The following is a 22,969-nucleotide window of genomic DNA, read 5'->3' as shown; positions in this document are numbered from 1 at the left end:
CATGCAGGCAGACTTTGTCTCATTCATGGCTGTTTTCCAAGCACCTGGAATGGACAAGTGAATATTTTCTTAATGAATAAGGAGCATCATTATATCTTGTGAAAATCATATTTTCCTTCTGGGTAACAGGACTTTATAGTTACACATATACAAAATTTGTGAAGTGCTAGGCAAGCTTATGGTAGTGGCAAGTCTGAGCCATTCAATTTCATATGGTAGTTTTATTCTTAATTTTTTGAGGAATTCCCATGTTGTTTTCCACAGTGGTTGTACTAATTCACATTCCTACCAACAATGAAGATATGGGTTAATCAGTGCAAAACTGCCAAGTAAAGGGAGGCAGACTATTCAGCTCACTTATTTATTTTTATTTCTAGGCTTAAATTTAGGCTTAATAATTTTTATATTCCTTCTACACCGCAAGTGTTTAACCATCTTTATGTAAGTGACAAATCAATTTCTGAATTTTGTTTAGTACTTCCTGTATTTTGGATAGTGCGGGTCTTATAATAGGGTAGAGAGAGAACAATTTGGTTCTCTTTGTGTTACTTCTTATACAATACTCACTTTTTTCAAGCATCATTATATGGAAAACACTGCTCTAAAAACGTCCTTGTCCTTAAGAAGTTTAAAATTTAGACGGAATTTCCAAGGAAGCGATCCCAGTAAAAGTTAAGTGGCAAGCCCCAAATCTACAAACCACGGATGAGCAAATTTGTACTGGTCCTGTTGTAGTAGTTGAAGGCCTTTGGCTGAAGAAGGCGTGAGGATTAGTGGGAGACTAAGTTGATATGAGAAACCTCCTCTTGGAGGGTGCAGATTTGTAGAAATCTTTGAAGCAGTAGATGCTAGATTGCCCAAGTCTGGCGCGAAAATAGTTCTCCAGAACTGTGGTGCCAAAGCCACTCCACAGCTACACATTTCTGCTGCAACTACCAACTCTGCGGCTTAGGGCGGGAGAGGCTCCAAGGCCCGCCCAGGAGTCCAGTACCTCGCTCCGATTGGACGAGCTTACTTCCTCGCCTTTCCCGGGATCCTTCGCCCGTCAATTACCCTCCCCTCCCTTTGCCCCGCCCCCTTTTGGTGATTTAACACTGTTCGCTGTTTCCCGCCCCAGCCCTCAAACTCCTCACTAGTCGCTTCAGTTCCTCATTGGCCAGCAGAGAGGTGGGGGAAGGGAAGGGGCATTCTATTTTACTCTCTAAACTACGCCCCTGGAGTTTCCTGGTCTTCCCTTAAGCTGTCAGGAGAGCAACGATCGCCCGCAGCTGTCACGCAAGCGTGCAAAGGCGCTCACTGGTGGAGGGGCACTTCCCCTCCCAAGAAAATTCATTGCTCCGTTGTGACGCAGGCGGCGTTCCGCTCGCCGTCTTCACTTACGATTGGCTGTGAGCAAAGTCCGTCACACAACCACGCCCCATTCCACTGCCTAACCTCTCTGCTTGAGACACCTTCCAGGACGCCACGCCTCACCGCGTTACTGCCGCTGAGCCCTGCAATTGGCTGAGGGAGCTGGCATGCTTTCCCACCCACAACTCCCTCCCAAGTATTTCAGGGCTGGCGGGACCCCGCGGAAGTTGTCAATCTCCGCCCTTCCCCACCCCTCGCGAGGCCCCTCCCCCGGGCCTCACGCCCCGGCGCGCGCACACGCACACACACTCCCCCCGCCTTGCGCGTCCCCACCGCCTTCTCAAGTTGTAGCGGACGCTCGCTGGGGGTTCTGCGTGGGCGGCGGAAGGGCGCGTGGGGGAGGGAGCGCAGACTGCTCCGCACCCTGAGGAGCGCTTGTGTGCTCGCCCAGAGCCCGGGCGGCGGGTTACCGCCACGGGAGATGAGGGGACCGCGCTGACAGGGAAGAGCGGGCACCGCGGCAGAGGCTCGGAAGGGACCCGCGATGGCAGCGCCTCGGGAGGAGACTCCAAGGAGGGCGGGTTGCTCTGGCAGCAGCCGCTGAAGGGCTGGCCGGCTGGCCGGCGACCTGGACGAAGGGACGAGAGGCGCGCTCCGCGTCCGCGCCCCTGCTCGGTCGCCTCAGTTGTCTAAACTTCAGGCTCCCTTCCACCCGCCCTCCGCGCCCGGAGTCAACAACTTCTCGGCCCCCCTGCGCCCCCGCCCTTGCCTCCGTCGGCCCCGGGAGCCCGCCGCGCGGCGGGGACCAGGAACCTCCGGCCCCGAGATGCGCTCGTGAGGCGTTGGCGGGCGGCGAGGAGAAGCAGCTCGGCGGCGCCCGGGAGCGGGAAGACGGTGTGGCCGGGGGCACGGGGCGGAGGGGCGCGACCGCTCCGCGCCTCACCCCCGCCTCCTCCTCCTCCTCCTGCCGCTGTCCGTGCCGTGCAAGCAGCCGCCGGAGCTGGCCAGCGCCTGGGCCGCGGAGATGTCGGCGTCGTCGCCGCCGCCGGCGGGGGCTGCCAGTGCCGCCATCTCGGCCTCGGAGAAAGTGGACGGCTTCACCCGGAAATCGGTGCGCAAGGCGCTGAGGCAGAAGCGCTCCCAGGGCTCGTCGCAGTTCCGCAGCCAGGGCAGCCCCGTGGAGCTGCATCCCCTGCCCCAACTCAAAGGTAAGTTTGCCGGCGGCGCCCGCAGAGCCATTTCCTTCTGGGCTCTCGCTGCCCAGCTGGGGCGGGCGGTGCCAGGCGCGTTCCCCGCGGTGCCTCGGCGCCCCCTCCCCCTCCGGTTCCAACAGGTTTGCTGTGCGGAGTTGTTTTTTTTCCGCCCCGATTCCCCTTCACTCTTCCCACCTGAGAGGAGCGGGCTGACCTCCCCCACCTGCGCGCTCGCTCACCTGCCCTGGCTATTGGAGCTCGCCCAGTGCGTCCGGCGAGGGGCTCTGTCCTCTCCCCCAGGCTGGCCCTTCCCCGTCTGGCTTTAGACAACCTGTCTAACCTGCCGACCTTCACTCTCCCGACACCCACCTCCTCTTTTCGGACGTGAGCTCGTCCTTTACTTCTCCATTTATAAGCGTCTCTACGTACCCACCCTCGCCTAATTCCCTCCCATTGATTGTTCGGAAGAGTCTTACGGACCCGGAATCCTAAATGGAAACAAAAGTTACCTGGCCTTTAGATACATTGAGAACGAAAAAGCCTAAAATATCTGAGCGGTACAGTGTCTTATTAACGGGGTCGTTAGGTTTCGGTGTTATCTTTTGGCCCAAAGACCGGAAAGACTTATAGTTTGAGACGTTGGACGCGGTAAATGTGGAGGCGGATAAAGGAGTGAGTTTCGTGTTGCTTTGCAAGGGAATGGGAACTTAGTTCGCTGAGCAACTACTGGGACGTGGTCGGTTTGCACAGTAACTCAAATTAGTATCCGCGCCTGATGCCTTGCAGGAGAACTTGGCTCACTTACTTTTCCCACTTAAGTTTAGAGGATTTTTAATAAATTGTTTCCCGGTGTTCTCGTTTAATCTGTGTGAATTAATGTCTTCGTTTTTAAGAGATTGCAATCATCATAGAACAAGATGATAATGCTCCTAGTTAAAACAATTTTTCGACGACAGAAACCTGATAGAAATCTAGATCATCTGTTTTGCAAGGCCAAGAAATTAAAGGTTTATACCAAAATAAATGTTCAGCAGATTTTTCAATCCATTTATCCTCTTCAAGGCCAATCTGGTTCTGATTTTTCTTTGGGCCTATGAATCCAGCCTTCGTTTGGCTAGGAGTCTGAAGAAAACCCCAGATCAAATCACAGTTGACCTACATACAATAGCTCTGGAACCCCATTCAGACCGTACATGGCCCTGCTTCTAAGTCAAGAGCATCCCACAGCCAGAATCAAACTGGCTTTTAAGAGAAGGTTTTATTTAAGATATATGTAGCCCGTGCTACTGCATTTATAACTTGCTTTTTAGCATACAAAACTTAAAATTTATATATTGTAGTCAATTGATAAACCACAAAGTAGGCATTACTAAGACCTCAATTCTTGAGTGATGTCATAGCTATAAAAGAATATCATCTTACCTATTATGGATTGCTATTCATGGATTTTAAATCTTAAACTTAATTACAAAATCATAGTTTTATATTACTGACTTTTTCATTAAATTGTTGAATTGTTTTTACATTTTGAAGGTTTAGTGCTAGTGTTTTCCTTTCATATATACTTAATTTGCTTTTTAGTAAGGTATTGCAGTTCTTTAGTATTCTTACTGGTATAATATTTACTTTTACTTAATACAAGTAATTGAATATTAAACATGGTTCAAGCCATGAGATGCAGCTTTAATATATTTTGTTTTTTAAGTGGCAAAAATATGCAGTCAGTCATCTAAGTTATATGGCATGTAGTTCAAGAAGTTGAAGGTGCCGTTGAATGTTTTATTTATAGTATTTTGGTCACAGCTAGAGGAAAAAAGAGTGGAATTTTAGATTATTTCTATATATTTTGCAAGAAAATGTAATTTATGCAAATTTGATTGAGGAAATTAAGATCCTTACTTGGATTACCTCTAATAGGAAAAACTACTTTTACTCCAGATGCCAAAATGCTTGAAAAGTGATTTAAAAAAAAAAATTCAATTGCTTCACTTGGTACTTTGGCAGTGTACTTGATACCACAGCGTTCTGTGCTTTTTCTGTCAGTAGTTTTTCCATTTGTGGCCTTAACAAAAACCAGTGGAAAGCCCTTCAGTATGTGTATGAAAGAGAATTTTTCTTCAGCTCTGAAATATTAGCTTAGTGTGGAGTGATTCAGATATCTCTAGGCATCCAAGATTTTTTTAGTGCTTTTACCTGCTTGTGTTAACACTTTGTCCACATGGATCTAAACTGGAAAAGTGCCTGCTATCTTCCTCAAAGCATACTAAGGGTAAGAATTAACAAAATAAGACATGTTTTTCATCTTTAAGAAGTTTATTTTTGCAAAATCATTTAGTAAGTGGGTTGCAAGTTTTTAATGTTGAAAATGTTCAGAGTAAATTTTCTGTTTTGCTATAGACAGTACTTAATAGCCCAACCGGCATGGCTCAGTGGTTGAGCATCGACCTATGAAACAGGAGGTCATGGTTCGATTCCCTGTCAGGGCACGTGCCCAGGGTGCGGGCTTGATCCCCAGGTGGTTGCAAGCAGGAGACTGCCAATCAATGATTCTTTCTCTCATTGATGTTTCTCTCTCTCTCTCTCTCTCTCTCCCCCCCCTTCTCATTTCCTCTCTGAAATCAATAAAAAATTTTTTTAAATATTTAATAAGCTTTGCTAAAATAATTTTTTAAAAATGAGAAACTGTTATTATGAGGGTCCTGAAAATTAAACTATCTCATATTGTATAACAAAAATTTTTTTTCAAAACACTTTTTAAGTTTCTTGTTATGTTAATTTTATAAGCAGCTCAGAACAAGGTACTAGAAAACAAAAGTAGGAGCATCTTACCAATTTTTTCTGTACTTATTTAAATTTATGGTAGTATAGGACTTTTTTTCTACCTTAAACTTCTGGTAACCAACAGTTAGGAAACTTTTAACTTCAAAAATATGTTATTCACAATGGGAAGTTTTTCCGTCTGTTTAACTTTTTTTTTTTTTTTTTAGAGAAAATGGCTTGTTTATTTTTTAATTTTTTATTTATTTCTTGTTAATCCTTTCCTGAGGATATTTTCCCATTGATTTTTAGAGTGGAAGGCAGGGGAAGAGACAGAAACATCAATGTGAGAGAGACACATAGATTGGTTGCCTCCTGCATGCACCCCCTAACCAAGGCCAGGGATCAAGCCTGCAACCTTGGTACATGCCCTTGATCAGAATTGAACCCAGGACCCTTTAGTCCACAGGCCAATGCTCTATCCACTGAGCCAAACTGGCTAGAGCTGTTTAACTATTTTTAAGTCTGAAGGTTTGGTTTGATAAAATAGCAGATGTCTTACATTTATAAAATATGTAGCATTTACAAATTATTTTACACTTTCTAAAAAATTATAACTCACAACAACAAAAGTGTGTAACTCCTCATATCTGTTATGCCTTGCTTTTTCACACCTACTGTTGTATGACAAGGCACATGCTCAATGTCGTTTTATAAACATTTTATTTCATTGGGTCATCCCAGTAACTCTGTGTAAGACCAATGTTATTCCCATTTTACCCGTGAGAAAATTGAGTTTTAAATAGCTTAGTTTCAGGCCTGTGATTATTTGGATGGTGTTGCAACTAACACTGGTACCCAGGTCAATATTTTTGCTGTTAATTTATTTTGCTGTTAATCTATATGAAAATTTGAAGCAGTATGATAGAACGAGTTGGGTCAATGGGGTCAGTTCTGAGTCACAGGCAGATTTTTAATCTGAGTTGTTTTCCTTATCCGTAAAATGGGGATAATACCTTCAGTCTCTCCAGGATTATGGGGATTAACTGAAATAATGTAATTAGAGTGCCTAAAAATAGGCAGTCAAAGAATGTTAGCTTCCATTTGCTTTAATATTTGAAAATCCAGATTAAAAATATTTTTTAAAATGAAGGGTTCACATAAATTGTAAACTTTCCTAGTGTACTTAAAGTATGCTTTCATTTATAATCAGTTTTAGATATGATTTATGTGAAGTGAAGTTGGAACATTTTTCAACATAAGTGTGGAAGTGGAAGTAGGGTAGAGTTAGACTCTTTAAAATATTGAATGCTGTAGTTAGAAGTTTTTACCAAGCAAAGAATTTGAGTTAACCAGTAGAAGTATATAGATGTGCATTTCTCATAGGAGACAGTCAGTAAATAAACAAAGAACTGAAATGAAGCTGGTTTTTGAGATTGCAGTCTCCTTCAGATGAGGTGAAGAACTTCCAAATCACTCAGATTATTGTTGGTATATTCTTAAAAACTGGTCCCACTGGAATTATGGAGGCCAGTAACAGTGGTGTTGATTTGAAGCACCTTGCTTATCTTTACGGGAAAAACATTTTTTTCCCTTGAGTTATGTGATCTTTTAGGGTAACAGGAACAAGAACACTGGCATGATCTGAAGTTTCGTAACTATCTTAACTTTTTTGTCAGGAGAAAACAGTACTAACTCAACATTTAAGGTTTGTAGATCTTCTCAAAGTTAATAATCATTTCATCAAAGCTCCAAATCCCTTTTTGTAATCAAATTGCACTAAACAAGAGTTGAAATTCATCAGAATATGTTTAAAAGGTTTGTTTACAAAGGGATATAACATTGTAGAACTATTTCCTGGAAGTAATGGCATATTTCTTCTGGAAGATTTATTTTTAAAAACTTTTTCGGGATATACAGCACTTCTTAGAGAAATTGATATAGGGTCAATTGCTGGTTTTCACATAAAGACTTTTTTGTCTAATTTAGTGTTTTCAGAATTGCTATTTAGGGTCAAATTTCTTTTCTCCCAATTTTATTACATCCTCTTATTCTTAATTGAATTTTGGATTATTTTCAAAAATGTCAAATTTAATAAAGTGATAATCCACTAAAATGTATTTACTAAAATAGTGTGATCATTAAGATAGAGCACCACCTGTCAATAAATAGTGGCCTTGAGTTGTCTTCCTGCATCATTGGTGACTCACAGTTGCTTTGTGCTAGTTGTTTAACACCTTTGAACTTCAGTTTAATCATTTTCCCTTGATAATACTTTCCCTTGATAAAATTACAAAGATTAATTAGTCCTTAATGAGTTATTGTTCCTCTTTGGATTACAAAGCTTTATCAACAAAAATAACACATTTGGGAAATAGATTTTTGTGATTTATATTTTAAATACAAATTTTTAAAATTTGTAAAAAGCTGGGGATAGAGACCAGCTTACTTTTACTTTTATGTGTTTAGCTCTCTGGTTCTCAACCCTGGCTCTGCATTTGGAAAGCTTTAAAAAATAGTTCTCCACCCTAGAGAGATTCTAAATTAGTTGGTCTAAGGTAGGATTCAGACATTTGTATTTTTAAAAGCTCCTGGGGTGATTCTAATGTGCAGCCAGGATTGAGAATCACTGGTTTAACGTTATCTGCCTATTGATTTAATTCATTAATTAAGACGTTGTCCTTTTCTCTCCGATATTCATGGCTCATTACCACCTTATTAACATTTCCTGCCCTCACTTCACCTCCTCCTATTTACTTTTCACTCTCTTAACTTTGCTGCCCCCTGTGGCTAATCAGCTGCTCTCCCAAAGGGGATAGTGCTGTCCAAGATTCTGGAGTTTTAGGTATGATGAAATGATTCTATTGGATTTTTCTATAGTTATCATAAAACTGGACTATTATAATTTGATACTAAGTGGTCAGTATTTCTTTACTTTGTGATTTTTGGAGCTGTGGTTGAGCTGTCAAGTAAAAGTGATAGAGATTTGTCTCATTTTAATCCCATCATTCAGGGTAATATTCCAATGACTTTGAAGTGTAAAAATATTTGTTGTATGCTCAAAGCATTGTTCTGCTTCTTGAAGATTTAGAATTAATATTACTACTACTGTATGTGTTGAATATCAGGTATTAAATGAACTATTCTTGAATTTAACTGTTTTGGGCATGCTTTGTATTTGTTTAGCATTAAGAAACGTTTTTCTCACCCTGGCCACTGTGGCTCAGTTGGTTGGACATTGTCCTGTGCACTGAGGCTGGTTTGATTCCCTGTCAGGGCACATGCCTGGGTTTCGGGCTCATTGGGCTCCATCCCATCAGGCGTGCAGGAGGCAGCCAATCAATATTGCTCTCTAAAATAAATTAAAATGTATTTTTTTTTAAAAAGAAATGTTTTCCTTCAGAGTGTTTTCACTATCATCTTAATCTTGACCACAGCTTTTTATTGAAGGTAGGGCAGCAAAAACCTGGAGCCGCTTATATTCCATCCATATCCCTGACCTTTCTGCTAACCAGTTTGAATAATGCCAGTATTTGTTGATTTGCTGTTTTGAGTCAGTATTCCATTGTTAATGTAGTGATATGTTCTCTCTTCAGAACAAGATAGTAAAATTTATGTGAAAGAAGTCACCTCTGTTTTCACAACCCATATGTTACAAAGCACTGTATTCTGTGCATAATAAATGGGTCTTCTAGACAGAATCATTGTTTGGATGAAGGAATTGCCTGTTGGTTGTCTTCTGGCCCTCCTCCTCTTACTACCTCCACCTCCCTCTCACCCCCACCCCATTATTGATTGTGCTTCTTTCAGTGATGTTTGATGCTATCTTCCAGCAGATTGGTTCTCTTGTCTTTTGTTTGTTTAAATATATTTTGCCTAAATCTGGTTCAAGATGTTAAAGTAAATAAATTCTAGGTTTTTAATACTATGATAGAAAATAGTAAATGTAGGTTTAAAACAAAGAATTGTTTGCTCTTAATATTTTGTGCTTTGCAAATGACTGGTGTAAATGACAGGTAACATTATTAATAGGTTTCTTGCTAGGAAAGGTATTGTTTAAGGTTTATGGACATGTGTATATAAACATTGAATAAACTTACATAATTTGCAGTAATTTCTAATTTTGAGATTCAATCTTTATTTGTAAGGATGTCCTTGAAGGAGATAGGAGATTTGAAATATATAATTTTAGTGTATTATTATGTAACAAGGAATCTAAATGCTTTGCTGAAAGAATTTTACATGACAGGCTAGGTTTATGCAAAATAAACTTTACTTGTCTGAGCAGGATATTGACTAATAAGCAGCTTCAAACCTATTTTGTATGCATATCTTTTTGAACTCTTCCTTACAGGAACTTGTTTATATAGGCTTTTAGAGTGAGTAATAATGAATTTTCTAAATCCTGCAGTTTGAATCACACTTCCAAAAGAAACCTAGTATGATTTTGGGGGGCTAGAGGTAGTTTGCTGAATATGATGGTCTCACATGATAAAATTCTAAGAACATATCTCTAACTCCAGTCCTAAAGGCCAGGGATTTATTGGGAACACACTCCTCCTACCCGAGTGGTGACGCTAATTGCACCTCTATAACCTTACTGTGATGTTATATCTAGTTGAGTCTTGGAATCACAGAAGTTATTCTAGTTTAACCTGTATTGGGAATTAATTTCACTCTTGTTCTAAATTAATAGCTATGTTGTCATTTCATCAGTGAAGCTTTCTTTAAGGTAGGGTGGAAAGTATAGAGCTTTCTTTAGCTTAGATACTCTTAGATTTTGTTTAATGAACAAACTGTATAGACAACAGCTAAAAAGATGTTAAATGTCTGAAACAACAATTTCTTAATGACTGGGCTTAGAACTTGTAGTTCAAGAATACCAAATCTTAAATATAGGTTCGAAGTTAATACATTTTCTCTGTTTAATTGGTTCTGGCTTTGTTTCACACTCATTGGTAAAGGTTATTCTAGAATTACAGCTATCATCAGAAGTTGATTATTTGAACTCATTATTAATCACATGTCTCTAAATTGATAAAGTGAAAAAGATGAGACAGTTTGTGTTGTAAACTCTGAATTTTGATTTAGCAAAACTGGGTGTGTTTTTTTAAACATAATTTTCAAACAGACCTTTCTAGAGATAAACATTTGTTGAAGTCATAAGTAAAATAAGATATAACTTCTGTAAGATTATGTATCTGCTTTTTAAGAAAACATGCACTGCCATTTTTTCTTTTAATTGGCCACAGGAAAAAGATTTTGTTTGCTTGCTGAGAAACTAAATACATATTTTGCTTTCAAAACCTAGTACAGAAATATTTTCTTCTCTTTGGTGTCCATAGTGCATAAAATTTAGGTGAACCATTGAAGAGATTAAAATTTAGTAAAGGGAGTAAAATGATGAATATATTTTCTTTTGGAGTTGTCTTTAGGAGATTCCAGTTGGGCAATATAGACATGCAAGCAGGCAGTTTAAATTAGTGTGATCTGTGTTGTGATACGAGTAAGCAATAAGAGGCCAAGGGAGCATGTGTGGGGCCCGACCCAGTTTTGATATATGAGGAGCGAGATCAGGGAAAGCTTCCTGGAGAAAGTGAAAAGTAAACTAAAACCTAAAAGACTGATTTGTTTAACAGGTCCACCTAAATGACAGTATGTGTAGCCCCACAGGTAAGTGAGCATAGCATATTTGGGGAACTGCTAACAGTCTCTGTGGCTGTGATAGAGGCTATTGTAATAGGAAACTGGCTAGAGAAGAGATTGGAACATCAATTAGGTGCTAGGTCATAGTCTGATGCCACATATTGCATTTATTCCTGACAGTAGTATGAAGAGTGTATTGAGAAATGGGATTATGGAACACTAGAGAGGATGCTGGCACAGTAATCCAGACAAGAGATGAAGGTGGCCTTGCTTAAATGGAGATGGAGTGGTATTACAGACAGGCCTTGGTGAGAGGGAAGAATCAATGATGATACATTTCCAGCTTGGACAGCTAGAGATAATGATAGCAGGTTTTTTTTGGAGGAAAGAATGGTTCCTGTTGGAAAGATCCAAATGCTTGTGGGAAACTGAAGTGAAGCTGTCTAATAGGAAGTTAGATATTTGGGTCTGGAGCTTGAGTGGAAAGACCTGTGCTAGAGATAATTTGAGAGTCTTTAGTCAGTGGTTCTCAACCTGTGGGTCGCGAACAATGAAAATACATCCTGCATATCAGATATTTATATTACAATTCATAACAGTAGCAAAATTACAGTTATGAAGTAGCAACAAAAATAATTTTATGGTTGGGGGTCACCACAACATGAACTGTATTAAAGGGTCGAGGCATTAGGAAGGTTGAGAACCACTGCTTTAGATTAAAGACGGCATTTGAAGCAATGTAAGTAGAAGCAACTGCCCACTGAAAATGTATAGGATGAGAAGAAGCCAAGGAATACCGTCATTTAGGTGGACAATCAAAGAAAAAGGCAACAGAGACAGCTTGAGGTGGAGGCAAAGGAGGACAGGAGAGAGTAGAGACAAAGCAGTCCAGGAAAGAGAATCTTTTAAAAAATGGGGGCCCAGCCCTAACCGGTTTGGCTCAGTGGATAGAGCGTCAGCCTGCGGACTCAAGGGTCCCAGGTTCGATTCCGGTCAAGGGCATGTACCATGGTTGCAGGCACATCCCCAGTAGGGAGTGTGCAGGAGGCAGCTGATCGATGTTTCTCTCTCATCGATGTTTCTAACTATCCCTCTCCCTTCCTCTCTGTAAAGAATCAATAAAATATATTAAACAATAAAATAAAATAAAAAATGGGGGCCCGGGTTAGTAACAGTGAAAAAAAGCTGTTGACAAGTCAAATAACTGAAAAGTTGCCATGGGTTTGGTAATCTTTAGGCAACATTGGTGACTTGAGAGGCATTTTAGAGAATTGATAGACTTGAAATTCCCATAAGGTAAGGAGTGAATGAAAATTGTGAAAGCCAAGTCAGTAAGTTTGGACATCTTTTTCAGGAAACTTGACAGTTAAAAACACATATATCACTCTAGCTGCCGTATGGAGAATGGATTGTAACAAGATTTTTAGGAAGAGGATCCGTTAGTAGGTTATTATAATAGGCTAGATGAGACACAATAGGCTTGGGCTAGGTAGGTAGTAGCAGTAGAGATGGGGAGACAGAGAAGGAAAGGTATGAATCAAGGATGATTCCCAGGTGTTTTAGTTTAGATCACTAGGTAGATAAAGGGTGTCCCAAAATTCACGCAAGAAGTAATTTTGATAGAAAACACAGGTTTATAATTAAAATTGTAAATTTTTTATTGATTCATAAAGTATACAGTATAGGGTTATGTATGGAATAGCAAACTGGATTATCATGTCGTGATAGCAAGCACCATTAACTGTTATTGCCTGAGCAGCCACATCGAAGCAGTTCGTGAGAGTGTTGCTGAGAGTCCAGGGACATCAATTCGGCACCGTGGTCAAGAATTGGACATTTTGAGAAGCTCTCTACAGCGTATTCTCACGAAAGATTTGCATCTTCGTGCTTACAAAGTTCAATTGACTCAAGAACTGAAGCCTACTGATCACGCACAGCGAATAGAGTTCGTTGAATGGATTATGGAACAAGTGGATTCTGATTTTTCAAACAAAATCATCTTCAGCGATAAGGCTCATTTTCATCTTGATGCCTTGGTTAATCGACAAAATTGTCGCATTTGGGGTTCAGAAAAATCCACGAGTGATTGTTGAGAAACAAATGCATCCACAACGTGTCACTGTTTGGTGCGGATTTGGGCTGGAGACATCATCGGACCATTCTTCTTCGAAAATGCGGCTGCTCAGGCAATAACAGTTAATGGTGCTTGCTATCACGACATGATAATCCAGTTTGCTATGCCATACATAACCCTATACTGTATACTTTATGAATCAATAAAAATTTACAATTTTTAATTATAAACCTGTGTTTTCTGTCAAAATTACTTGCGTGAATTTTGGGACACCCTTTAGGTCTACCACCAGTTTAAAGAAAAACACCATTTTGTGTCATGCAATAAATCACAATTTTATAATGATTTATAACTAAGTAAGTTTACATAAAGACCCAAACTTCAAATTTTGTTGATGAAGAAACTAAAACAGGTTATATTTTTGTGCAAGTCATTTATAGCTCAATATCTTCTCAACGGGTTATTGATTCTTAACTATAATATTAAATTGCAGATGTGTATTTCCTGCACTAAAGCAAAATTAGCACCTGTCTTCTAACAACACAAAGGATAAATATTTGTAATTGAATACCTTACCAACATTTTGATTTCTTTTAGGTCCTGGGCAAGTAGGCCAGTATTGAACGTAGGTATTTTAAGAATCTTTAAATCAGGAGTTGAGCACCTTTTTTCTTCCAACAACCATTTGGATATTTATAACATCATTTGAGGGCTATACAAAATTACCAACTTAAAAAGTAGCCTGCTATATTTGGTCAAACATTTAATTAATTCACCCTAATGCCTTGGTAGGGCCAGACCAAATGATTTTGTGGGCCTTATATGGCCTGAGTGCTGGATGTTCCCCACCCCTGCTTTAAAGCATGGGATCTTTATTTTTTAAATTCTTTTGATATAAAAATGTTTTATTGATCTTCTTTGGGGTCTCTCTTTTAGCACTGTTCCTCTCTTTTTAAGTAAAGTAAAAATTTTATTGGAGAACATTTGTTTTATGAATGAGTACTAAGAAACAAGAAGTGAACTTTTAATCACTCAGAACATTTTTGTCAGAGGTAGATTTGTGATTTGGAGATGCTACTCAGTCTGAATTATAATCTGTAGTTAGTGGTTTTGAGGAATTACGAAATATGAAGAATTGATTAGACTACTTATTTTTGCTTCTCTGTTGGAAATGATAGGTATATTTTAATCCCATTTTCACAAGTTTTGTATACAAGTTTTTGAAACTTTGTTTTTTTGTTTTTGTTTTTTAACTGTGGGCATGTTAACATAGCAATGTCTTTCTGATCATTATTTCCCAATTTGAGGGAGGAAAATAAATAGGGGCAAGATGCCTGAGACTTGGCTATAAAAGTCAATTGGGCTAATTTATCTATGGCTTAATTGTAGTCTCCTGCTAAAACTTCTAGAAAAACTGAAATTAGACAACATGTTATCTTCTTAAGTTATTTTTAGTTTTCTATATACATTTGTGTTTCCAGTGAATGAACCAGCTTAACTTTGAATACAAAGTGGAAATAAAGTAGCAAATGTAACAATGAAGTGCTTTTAAGCTAAGGTGCATTGTATTTTCAGTCATTATATTCATAGGAAAGTTCAGTCATTCATGTAGGAAAGATAAAAATAACTCAACTTGCCCTAGCTGGTTTGGCTCAGTGGATAGAGCGTCAGCTTGCAGACTGAGGGGTCCTAGGTTCGATTCCAGTCGGGTACATTCCTGGGTTGCAGGCTTGATCGCGAGTGGGGGACGTGCAGGAGGCAGCCAATCAGTGATTCACATCATTGATATTTCTGTCTTTTCCTTTCCTTTCCTCTCTAAAATCAATAAAAATAAAAAACACACTCAACTTTTACCTAGCTACTAAGTAGGCACTGGTTTTGATATTTCATATATTTTAATATTCTGTTTTTAATTTGGGACACCTGGGTTACACAAACATATTTTGTGAACTTTTTTTTTTTAAGATCTAGTAAAGTAACTTCTGTGGAATAGGAATTACTATTTTAGGATACAATACTTGCTCTGAGTCATGAGTGAGTCTCAGTTTTCATGGTTTTCTAAAATAAACTCATTTAAAGACTATGCAATGAGAAATGTCATATTCTTAACTATCTTACTTCCTTTATAATGACTTTATTATTCTTGTAAAAGTGTAAAGATTCACTGTTAAAAACAAGTCAAAAAAGAATCTTACAAAGATAGAAAATAAAAATCCCCAGTCAGAGGAAATTTCTCTTAAATTTTGATCATCTTCCTGTATTTTTCCATCAGTGGAATCATATATATGCTGTTTTGTAAACTTATTATTTTTACTTTAATAGAATATTATAAATAGCAAAATTCTGAAAGAAAAAATTAAAATCAGTTTAAAATTACTTCTGATTAAAATTTTTTATTTCTGGAAATGAATCAAAAATTTTAAACCTTGATTATAAATATTCCTTATATTAAAAGGAAAGGAAACAATTTCTAGGAGTACTGGTATTTTATTTTGGGGAGGTTACACATGGTCTCTTTAAAAAGCCATTTAAAGGAATGCATCATCTCAGAAAATATTATGTACATTATTTTGTATATAATTTCAGGGTTCTTGGATTCCCCACCACTACCACCACCACCACCTTGAATCCTATCTATGGTCTATTGCTGGAGGGAAATGGGGTGTTTATAGACCTTTGGCCCTGCTTTAGAGACTTGGAAAAACCTTGTTAAAGCATGTACTCTTTTCCCTTAACTTGGTAGCAGGTGTTTCTTAGGTGCTACAGGTGGAAGTAGCTGTAAGATGGAACCTTACCACAGCCATCAAAACTGAAAACAGCTCTAGCCCTTCATTCTGTCTATAAAGACCTCTCTAATACTTCTTGTTCACAGAAGTCCCAAATTCGAAACAAAGATGGTTCTAAAAAACTGTTTTATTTGATGAATAGCAGGTTTTTTATTCAAATTGAATTAAGCAGATGACACAAATGTTCCATTTATTTTACCAGGAGACTTTGTTTTTCAGTATTGTGCTTTCTAATATAACATGTCCCATTTAGCTAATCTTCATTTTTTGTTATACTTTTTTCTCTTATCAGAAGTGGTTTTTATATACAAAAGATACCACACTTAATTCTTTTGAAATAAAACTTGAACCATATGTTTTAATGCTATGATGCAATAGTTGTGGATATATTTACGTGTGAATAGTAAAGTGTGGCAGTATTTATGCTCTTCTGAGTTTTAGATAGTATTCTGGGAGTTTTCTTAAAGCAATATACATTCATATATTAGACATGTAGGGTGTATGTATTTGAATTTCCTAAAATTTTCAATTGTAATGAAATCATAGATCCTTAACTAAGTCATATTTAGTTACAATGCTGTGAATCATTTGTTAATAAATGTTTCCATTGTTACTTTATAATAGCTTGATCCTTTAAAGTTTCAAATAAAAACTGATTTTAGACTTAGTTATTAATGTTCTAGGGATATTGCCAGAAAAAGCTACATGTCCTATATTCTGTGCCAGTTTCTTAAATTAGAATCTTGGATTGCATCCTCAGCGTGTCACTGTAGTGGTATTGCTGGGTTGCTATGATACGGTTCTTCTGTAATTTGTAGCATGAATCCTATATGAGATCTTACTTCAGATTTCAAATATGTGAGCAGCAGTAGTTGGGAATATTGTATCTTTTTCCTTTAAGCAAAGTTATACCTATAAAACTTATCTCTGATTAAGTTTTAATATCCATCTGGTACTTCAAACTATTTTTTATTAGATGTAAAAAAGGATATTAACAATGGACAAATTGAAATAATTTGGTTATTCCTAAGTTTAGTTTATTACATTGAGTTTTATGAAAATGGGCACGAAGAGAAAGGCTTTATGATAATGACTATATTAAAATTTCAGTGTTCTTTCTGTTTGGTATTTGAAGTCTTGAGATAAATGAATATAGACTAGATATTCTGGTAAGATGCAATTGAGACAGTACCAGCAAAACTACATTACAAGGTTAAAATTCCAAATTATCTTTACTGAATTTTTTAAAACCAGTGACCTCTTAAAACTAATCCTACATAGCAGTATTAATAGAATATTATTACCTCTTTCTCATTTTATGTGGTGGTTTTGGGGTTTTCATTTATATGTTTTCTGAAAATTTCTATCAAATTTAGTATTATAAATTAGTATATTGCCTAGCCCATGTGGCTCAGAGGTTGAGCGTCTACCTATGAACCAGGAGGTCATAGTTCGATTCCCAGTCAGGGCACATGCCTGGGTTGTGGGCTTGATCCCCAGTAGGGGGGTTACAGGAGGCAGCCAATCAATGATTCTTCTCTCATCATTGATGCTTTGCTCTCCCTCTCTCTGAAATAAATTAAAACATTTAAAAAAAATTAGTATAGGTAGCATAAAGACCAAATGAGGGTGTTCTAGGCATGTGTTGTGTACACATTTTTGGTGGAATGAAGTTTATATTATTACTAGAGGCCCGGTGCACAAAAATTGGTCCACTGGCGGGGGGGGGGGGGGGGGGCGATGGTGGGGGAGTGGGGGGTGTCCCTCAGCCTGACCTATGCCCTCTCACAGTCTGGGACCCCTTGGGAGATAACCACCTGCTGGCTTAGGCCAACTCCCCGGGTGGCAGATGGCAGGACTGGATCCCAAGCTGGGTCGCAGATGGCAGGCCCTCTGCTGCGCCGCCCTGCCCCACTGCCCACCGCACATGGCAGGCCCGGCAGGGGGGGCGAGGCGTGGGGCGGGCAGATCGCGATCCACCAGGCCCCGCAGGCCGCCGGGCCACGCACACGACTGCAGGCCCCACCGACTGGCGGGCGGCTGCTGGCGGTGGGGCAGGCGGATCACACTGTCCCGCCCTGCCTGCAGTATGCAAATTAGCCGCCATCTTTGTTGGCGGTTATTTGCATATTGTGCTGATTAGCCATTGGGAGGTGTAGTGAAGGTACAGTCAATTACCATGTTTGTCTATTATTAGATAGGACTGGTTAGTGGCATTTTATCTTTAAACCTCAATTGCTCTTTAAATGTTTACTGTCTTTCAGTCATGTCTTGGGTATTTGATAGGAAATTATTTTAGAGACCAGGACAGAAGTTTTTTTTAACAGCTTTATTGAGATAGACATACAATTCACCCATTTAAAGTATACAATTCAGTGACTTTTAATATATTCACAGGTAATGTGAAGCCATCACTACATCCATTTTTTAAAAACTTCTCAACTGAGGATGTTTTTATTGATTTTGAGAGAGAGTGTGTAACATCGATTGGTTGGTTTTCACAGGCGCCCTGACCAAAACCTACAACTATTTTTGGTGTTTGGGAGGATGCTTCAACCAACCGAGTCACCTGGCCTAAGCTCACTGTAGTCAGTTTTAGAGCATTTCATCATCTTAAAAAGAAACCCCATACCCGTTAACTGTTAACCCCCTATGCTCTCATCCTAGCCATTGACTGCCATAAGCAACCACTAATATACTTTTTGTCTCCAAAAATTACCCTGTTCTGGACATTTTATATGGTCTTTGTAACTGGCTTCTTTTTATTTAGCATAATGTTTTCAAGGTCCATCCATGTTGTTGTAGTATGTGTCAGTAACTTCTTTCCTTTTATGGCTGCATAATATTCCATTGTATGGCTTTAGCACCATATTTCATTTGTCCATTTATCAGTTGTGATAGACATTTTGGTTTCTACTTTTTGATTATTATAAATACTGTTGCTATAAACATTTGTGTACAAGTTTTTGTGTGCTATATGTTTTCATTTGTCTTGAGTATATACCTAAGAGTGGAATTACTAGGTCATATGATAATTCAGTTTAATCGCTTGAGGAACTGCCATACTTTTCCACTGTGGCCACATCATTTTACTGTCCCACCACCAGTTTATGAGGGTATTGAACTCTTCATATGCTCACCAATACTTGTTATTCCAACTTTATTATAGCCATAGTAATGGATATGAATGGTATCTTTCTGTGGTTATGATTTGCATTTTTCTAATAGTGATATCAAGCATCTTTTAATGTGCTTATTGGCCATTTGATATATCTTCATTGAGAAATGGATCTTCAGAGAGAAACATACATATGAGAGAGAAACATTTATCAATTGCCTCTCATATGAAACCTGACCAGGAACTGAACCTGTAACTATTTGGTCTATAGCAAGCATGTCAAACTCAAAGACTAACATGGGCCAAATAAACAAAGTTCAAGTTTATGTGGGCCGCAAGAAAACCCCAAAAACTTCAATTTTCATAGAAACATAGGTTTATTTCAATAGAGACATGCTGAATACAAAGGGCTGAAATAAATGAGTAATTGTTAACATAAAATAATAGAACATTTGAAGAAAAATTAATATTTTTTCTTGAACATTAACTTACCAGACACTGAATAACTATACAAATTAATAAGCGTACCACAAATAAACCTATTTTTCTTGTTCTCCGAAAGTGAAATATTTTCTGTTGCGCACACCAAACAAGTCAGTCCAAGATTAATGACATGTCAATTGGCTGCTAAAACAGTCGTTGCTAGTATTAGTGGAGAGAAATGGTGCGCCTGCGCCTAAGGAGTGTAAGGGAAATGAATGCAAAATGATTATAGTAATCAGTCATTAGCTAACGTCGTAGTTCGTTATTAATAACTAGAGGCTCGTTGCACAAAAATTCGTGTACTCGGGGTCCCTCAGCCCGGCCTGCGCCTTCTTGCAGTCCGGGAGCCCTCAGGGGATATCCAACTGATGGCTGAGACCCGCGGGGATCGGGGCTAAGCTTCAGTCTGGCCTCCCTCTACGGGAGGTGAATAGGCGGGCCAATCAGGGGATGGCCCCGGCTGCCCGCCCCCCCCCCCCATTGCCCCTCTGCTGCTGCTGGTTGCTGCCCGCCCCCCCGACCCCCAATCTCCATCCTCTCCCTCTGCCCGCTAGCACACACCTTGGCTGGCCTGGCACCGCCTGCTTGCCAGCCCCGCCCGCCGCCTACTGGTTATTCCACCATTAGGTCGATTTGCATATTACACTTTTATTATATAGGATTATGTATAACAGGATATTGTAAAAATTAAAGTTACAAAATTTTTATTAAAACGTTTCTTATATACCATTCTATTGGCTGGGCCGCAAAAATATTCGTTGTGGGCCACGAGTTTGACATGCTTGGTGTATGGGATAAGCTCCAACCAAGTTACCTGGCCTTGGCAGTAACCTGAGATCTTTTTGGCTTGCCTTTTGCAGCGTGGAATTCTACTCCTTACAGGCCAAGACTAAGGTAATCATGCCTCACTATTCTCATTGGTGCTGCACCAAAGGTAGAGCCTCTGTCCCACCAGTAGAGTATAGGCAGAAAGAAGAAGGGACCCCTCTTCTTGACTGAACTTGCCTGGAACTTAGCCTTAGCAACAGGTAGCTGTGGCAGAATAAGAAATGACAGCATCTTCCTCCTCACCTGAAGAAATCTATCTGACTGGGAGCTGGAGGTAGAGGGGTCCTGTGTTCCTAGATGCACCTCTCCTGAGTGGAGGTTCTGCCTAACTGAGCTGGAAGGAGGAAGGGAGGTAGCTATCTATTTTAAATCCATAGACTCTTGCTTTTCTTACCAAATTTTCATAGATATTCTTAGATAGATGTTTTCCTCATTTGTTGTTTGCCTTAGAACCATGTCCAAAGGCTTTTAAAAGGTTGTTTCAAAAATAAAATTGTATTCATTAGTTTTGTTGGAAGAGCAGGTCTGCAGGGCTCCTTACCTTGTCTTGCTAGAAGCCAATCTCCCCATGGATTAAAATTTTAGCTTGTTTTGTAGTAATAATTAGTACTGTAATGTTATCTAGGAATTCATAACTTTTAGGCATAAAATCATGCCAATAAATTTGAAAACTTATAGGAATTGAGAAAATCCTTGAAATAAACAGCTTCTGAAATTGATACAAGAAGAAACAAAAATCTGAGTAAATCTTACATCTATATAATTGAGTCCTAATTAAAACCCTGGCAAGGACATTACAGGAAAATTGGATACCAGTATTCCTTATGAACATAGATGCAAAAATTCTTTTACAAAATATTAAATTGAATTTAGAAACTTATAAATAAGATTATACGTCCTGATCATGTGGGATTTACGCCAGGAATCTCGGCTGGTTTTACGTTAAATGATTTGCCACATAAATAAAATAAAAAAGTCAAATCATCACTTTATTATGAATAGGAAAATAGAAAATTTCTTCTGTATGCAGTTCCCTTCTTTCTACTACTTTTCCATGCAAATTTCAGCCACCTCAGTAGTCCTGATCTCGTTTTTTAGTAGTTTACATTGGGAGGGCTAGTTTGCTAGAAACAGAGGTCTTATCCACACGTTTTGTCATCCTTACCCAGTTGGTATGAAATGATGTATGGCATTTCATATGTAAGTTCATATATATAGTTGTAGATACTTAGATTTTCTGCCTTTCTTTTTCATATGCTTATCGGTCATTTATGTTTTATATACTCTTTTTTTCTATAGATTTTTTTTACCTTTTTATTGATTTGTAATGTTCTTTTGTGTAGATGTTCTAGCTAACAATTCAGAATTGGTTATAAAACTCTAAATGTCTTACAGTTTTCCTATTCACATTTACTTTTTTAGTAATTAGCTTTTGTAAATAGTGTGGAGGGATCTAATATTTTTATATGACTAGCTAGTGGTCCTAACATCACTTATCGAATTTTAAAAATTCCCTACTGACATTAAAAACAACAATACACAAACTCTATTATATATTAATCTTCTATATATGTACACTGGCATGTTTCATGGGCCTTATTATTTCTTCCAGTGGTCTTTTTGTCTGTGCCTGCGCAGTGTCACGTAGTTTTAATTACTCTGTGATAAGGTGACTCTTCCCTTCTTTATCTTCTTAAAAATCATCTTGACTATTCTTGACTCTTTATTTTTCCAAATAAATTTTAAGAGCAACTCTTTAGTTTCTAATAAAACATCTTGTTGATTGATTGCAACACCATGTTGCAATACAAGTTGCATTCACTATATAGATTAATTGGGGAAGATATTGAGTATTCTCATCCATAAATATGGTATATCTGTTATTTATATCTTCCATATACCTCATAAAAGTCATGCTTATCTTTTGTTAGACCTCTTAAACTACCTGTTACTAGAACCCAAATATCCATATCATAAGGAAGCTCAGGCCTGGGGAGATTATTTGTAGCTGTTCTGGTACTCCCAGAAGCCAGAGTCAACTGGCAGACATGAGTGACTTAGCCTTCACAGGATTCCAGCCCCTAGCATTCTAGTTTTCTAGCTGAGGTCTTAGACATTATGGAGCAGAGATAGGTTGTCCCTGCTGTGTCCTATCTGAATCGCTGACCAAAGGATTGATGGGGTAATAATTATTATTGTTTTAAGCCACTAAATTTGGGATAATTTGTTACTAAGCAACAGAAAATTAATATATCAAATATTGTGATTATGATTTGGCTTTTCCTGTAGGCCTGCTTTCAGAACACATAATTAGAATATTCTAATATACATGGAAATAATTTCTCATCCTAAATTAATAAATTGGCATTTATAACTGTTATGAGCTTGGCTAATTTGTATTTGTATTGTGTATGATAAAAAGAAACCTTGTGTCTGAGTGTATAAGTCAGAAGAATAGATTCAGACTTTGGAAATTTATCATGAACGTCATGCTTTTTGGCAAACTTAAAGATTTCTTGATTTAATGGTACAGTCTTCCTTAATAGGTTTCATAAACTAACACCAAAGAGCACAATGTTAAACATCCTTACAATGTTTTCCTAAAGATTTTAATTTACTTCAGAAATTTCTTACAAAGTTTGCTAATATCAAATGAATCAATGTAGTCATCCAGGCTGTACACTCAACTACATAGGTATTATTTTCCTCAAATAGTTTATTCTGTGTACCTGGA

At 38.6% G+C, this 22,969-nt stretch overlaps 1 protein-coding gene across 1 annotated transcript in view; it reads left to right on the top strand.

The window, feature by feature from the left end:
* Window positions 1-1,711: 1,711 nt before the first annotated feature.
* PPP2R5A (protein phosphatase 2 regulatory subunit B'alpha) overlaps window positions 1,712-22,969 on the top strand; it is a 61,568-nt gene continuing 40,310 nt past the window's right edge. The window contains exon 1 of the mRNA XM_070396531.1: window positions 1,712-2,558. Within this exon, the coding sequence (XP_070252632.1) occupies window positions 2,375-2,558 (184 nt within the window). The 5' untranslated portion in view covers window positions 1,712-2,374. The remainder of the gene's footprint in view (window positions 2,559-22,969) is intronic.

This window comes from Myotis yumanensis, unplaced genomic scaffold (genome assembly GCF_028538775.1).
Source record: "Myotis yumanensis isolate MYYU_CA2020_CCGP unplaced genomic scaffold, mMyoYum1.0.hap1 SCAF_17, whole genome shotgun sequence".
In the NCBI taxonomy this organism is placed as follows: Eukaryota; Metazoa; Chordata; class Mammalia; order Chiroptera; family Vespertilionidae; genus Myotis; species Myotis yumanensis.
The sequence above is the reverse complement of the archived record's forward strand: the minus strand, read 5'-3'. Positions and strand labels throughout refer to the sequence as shown.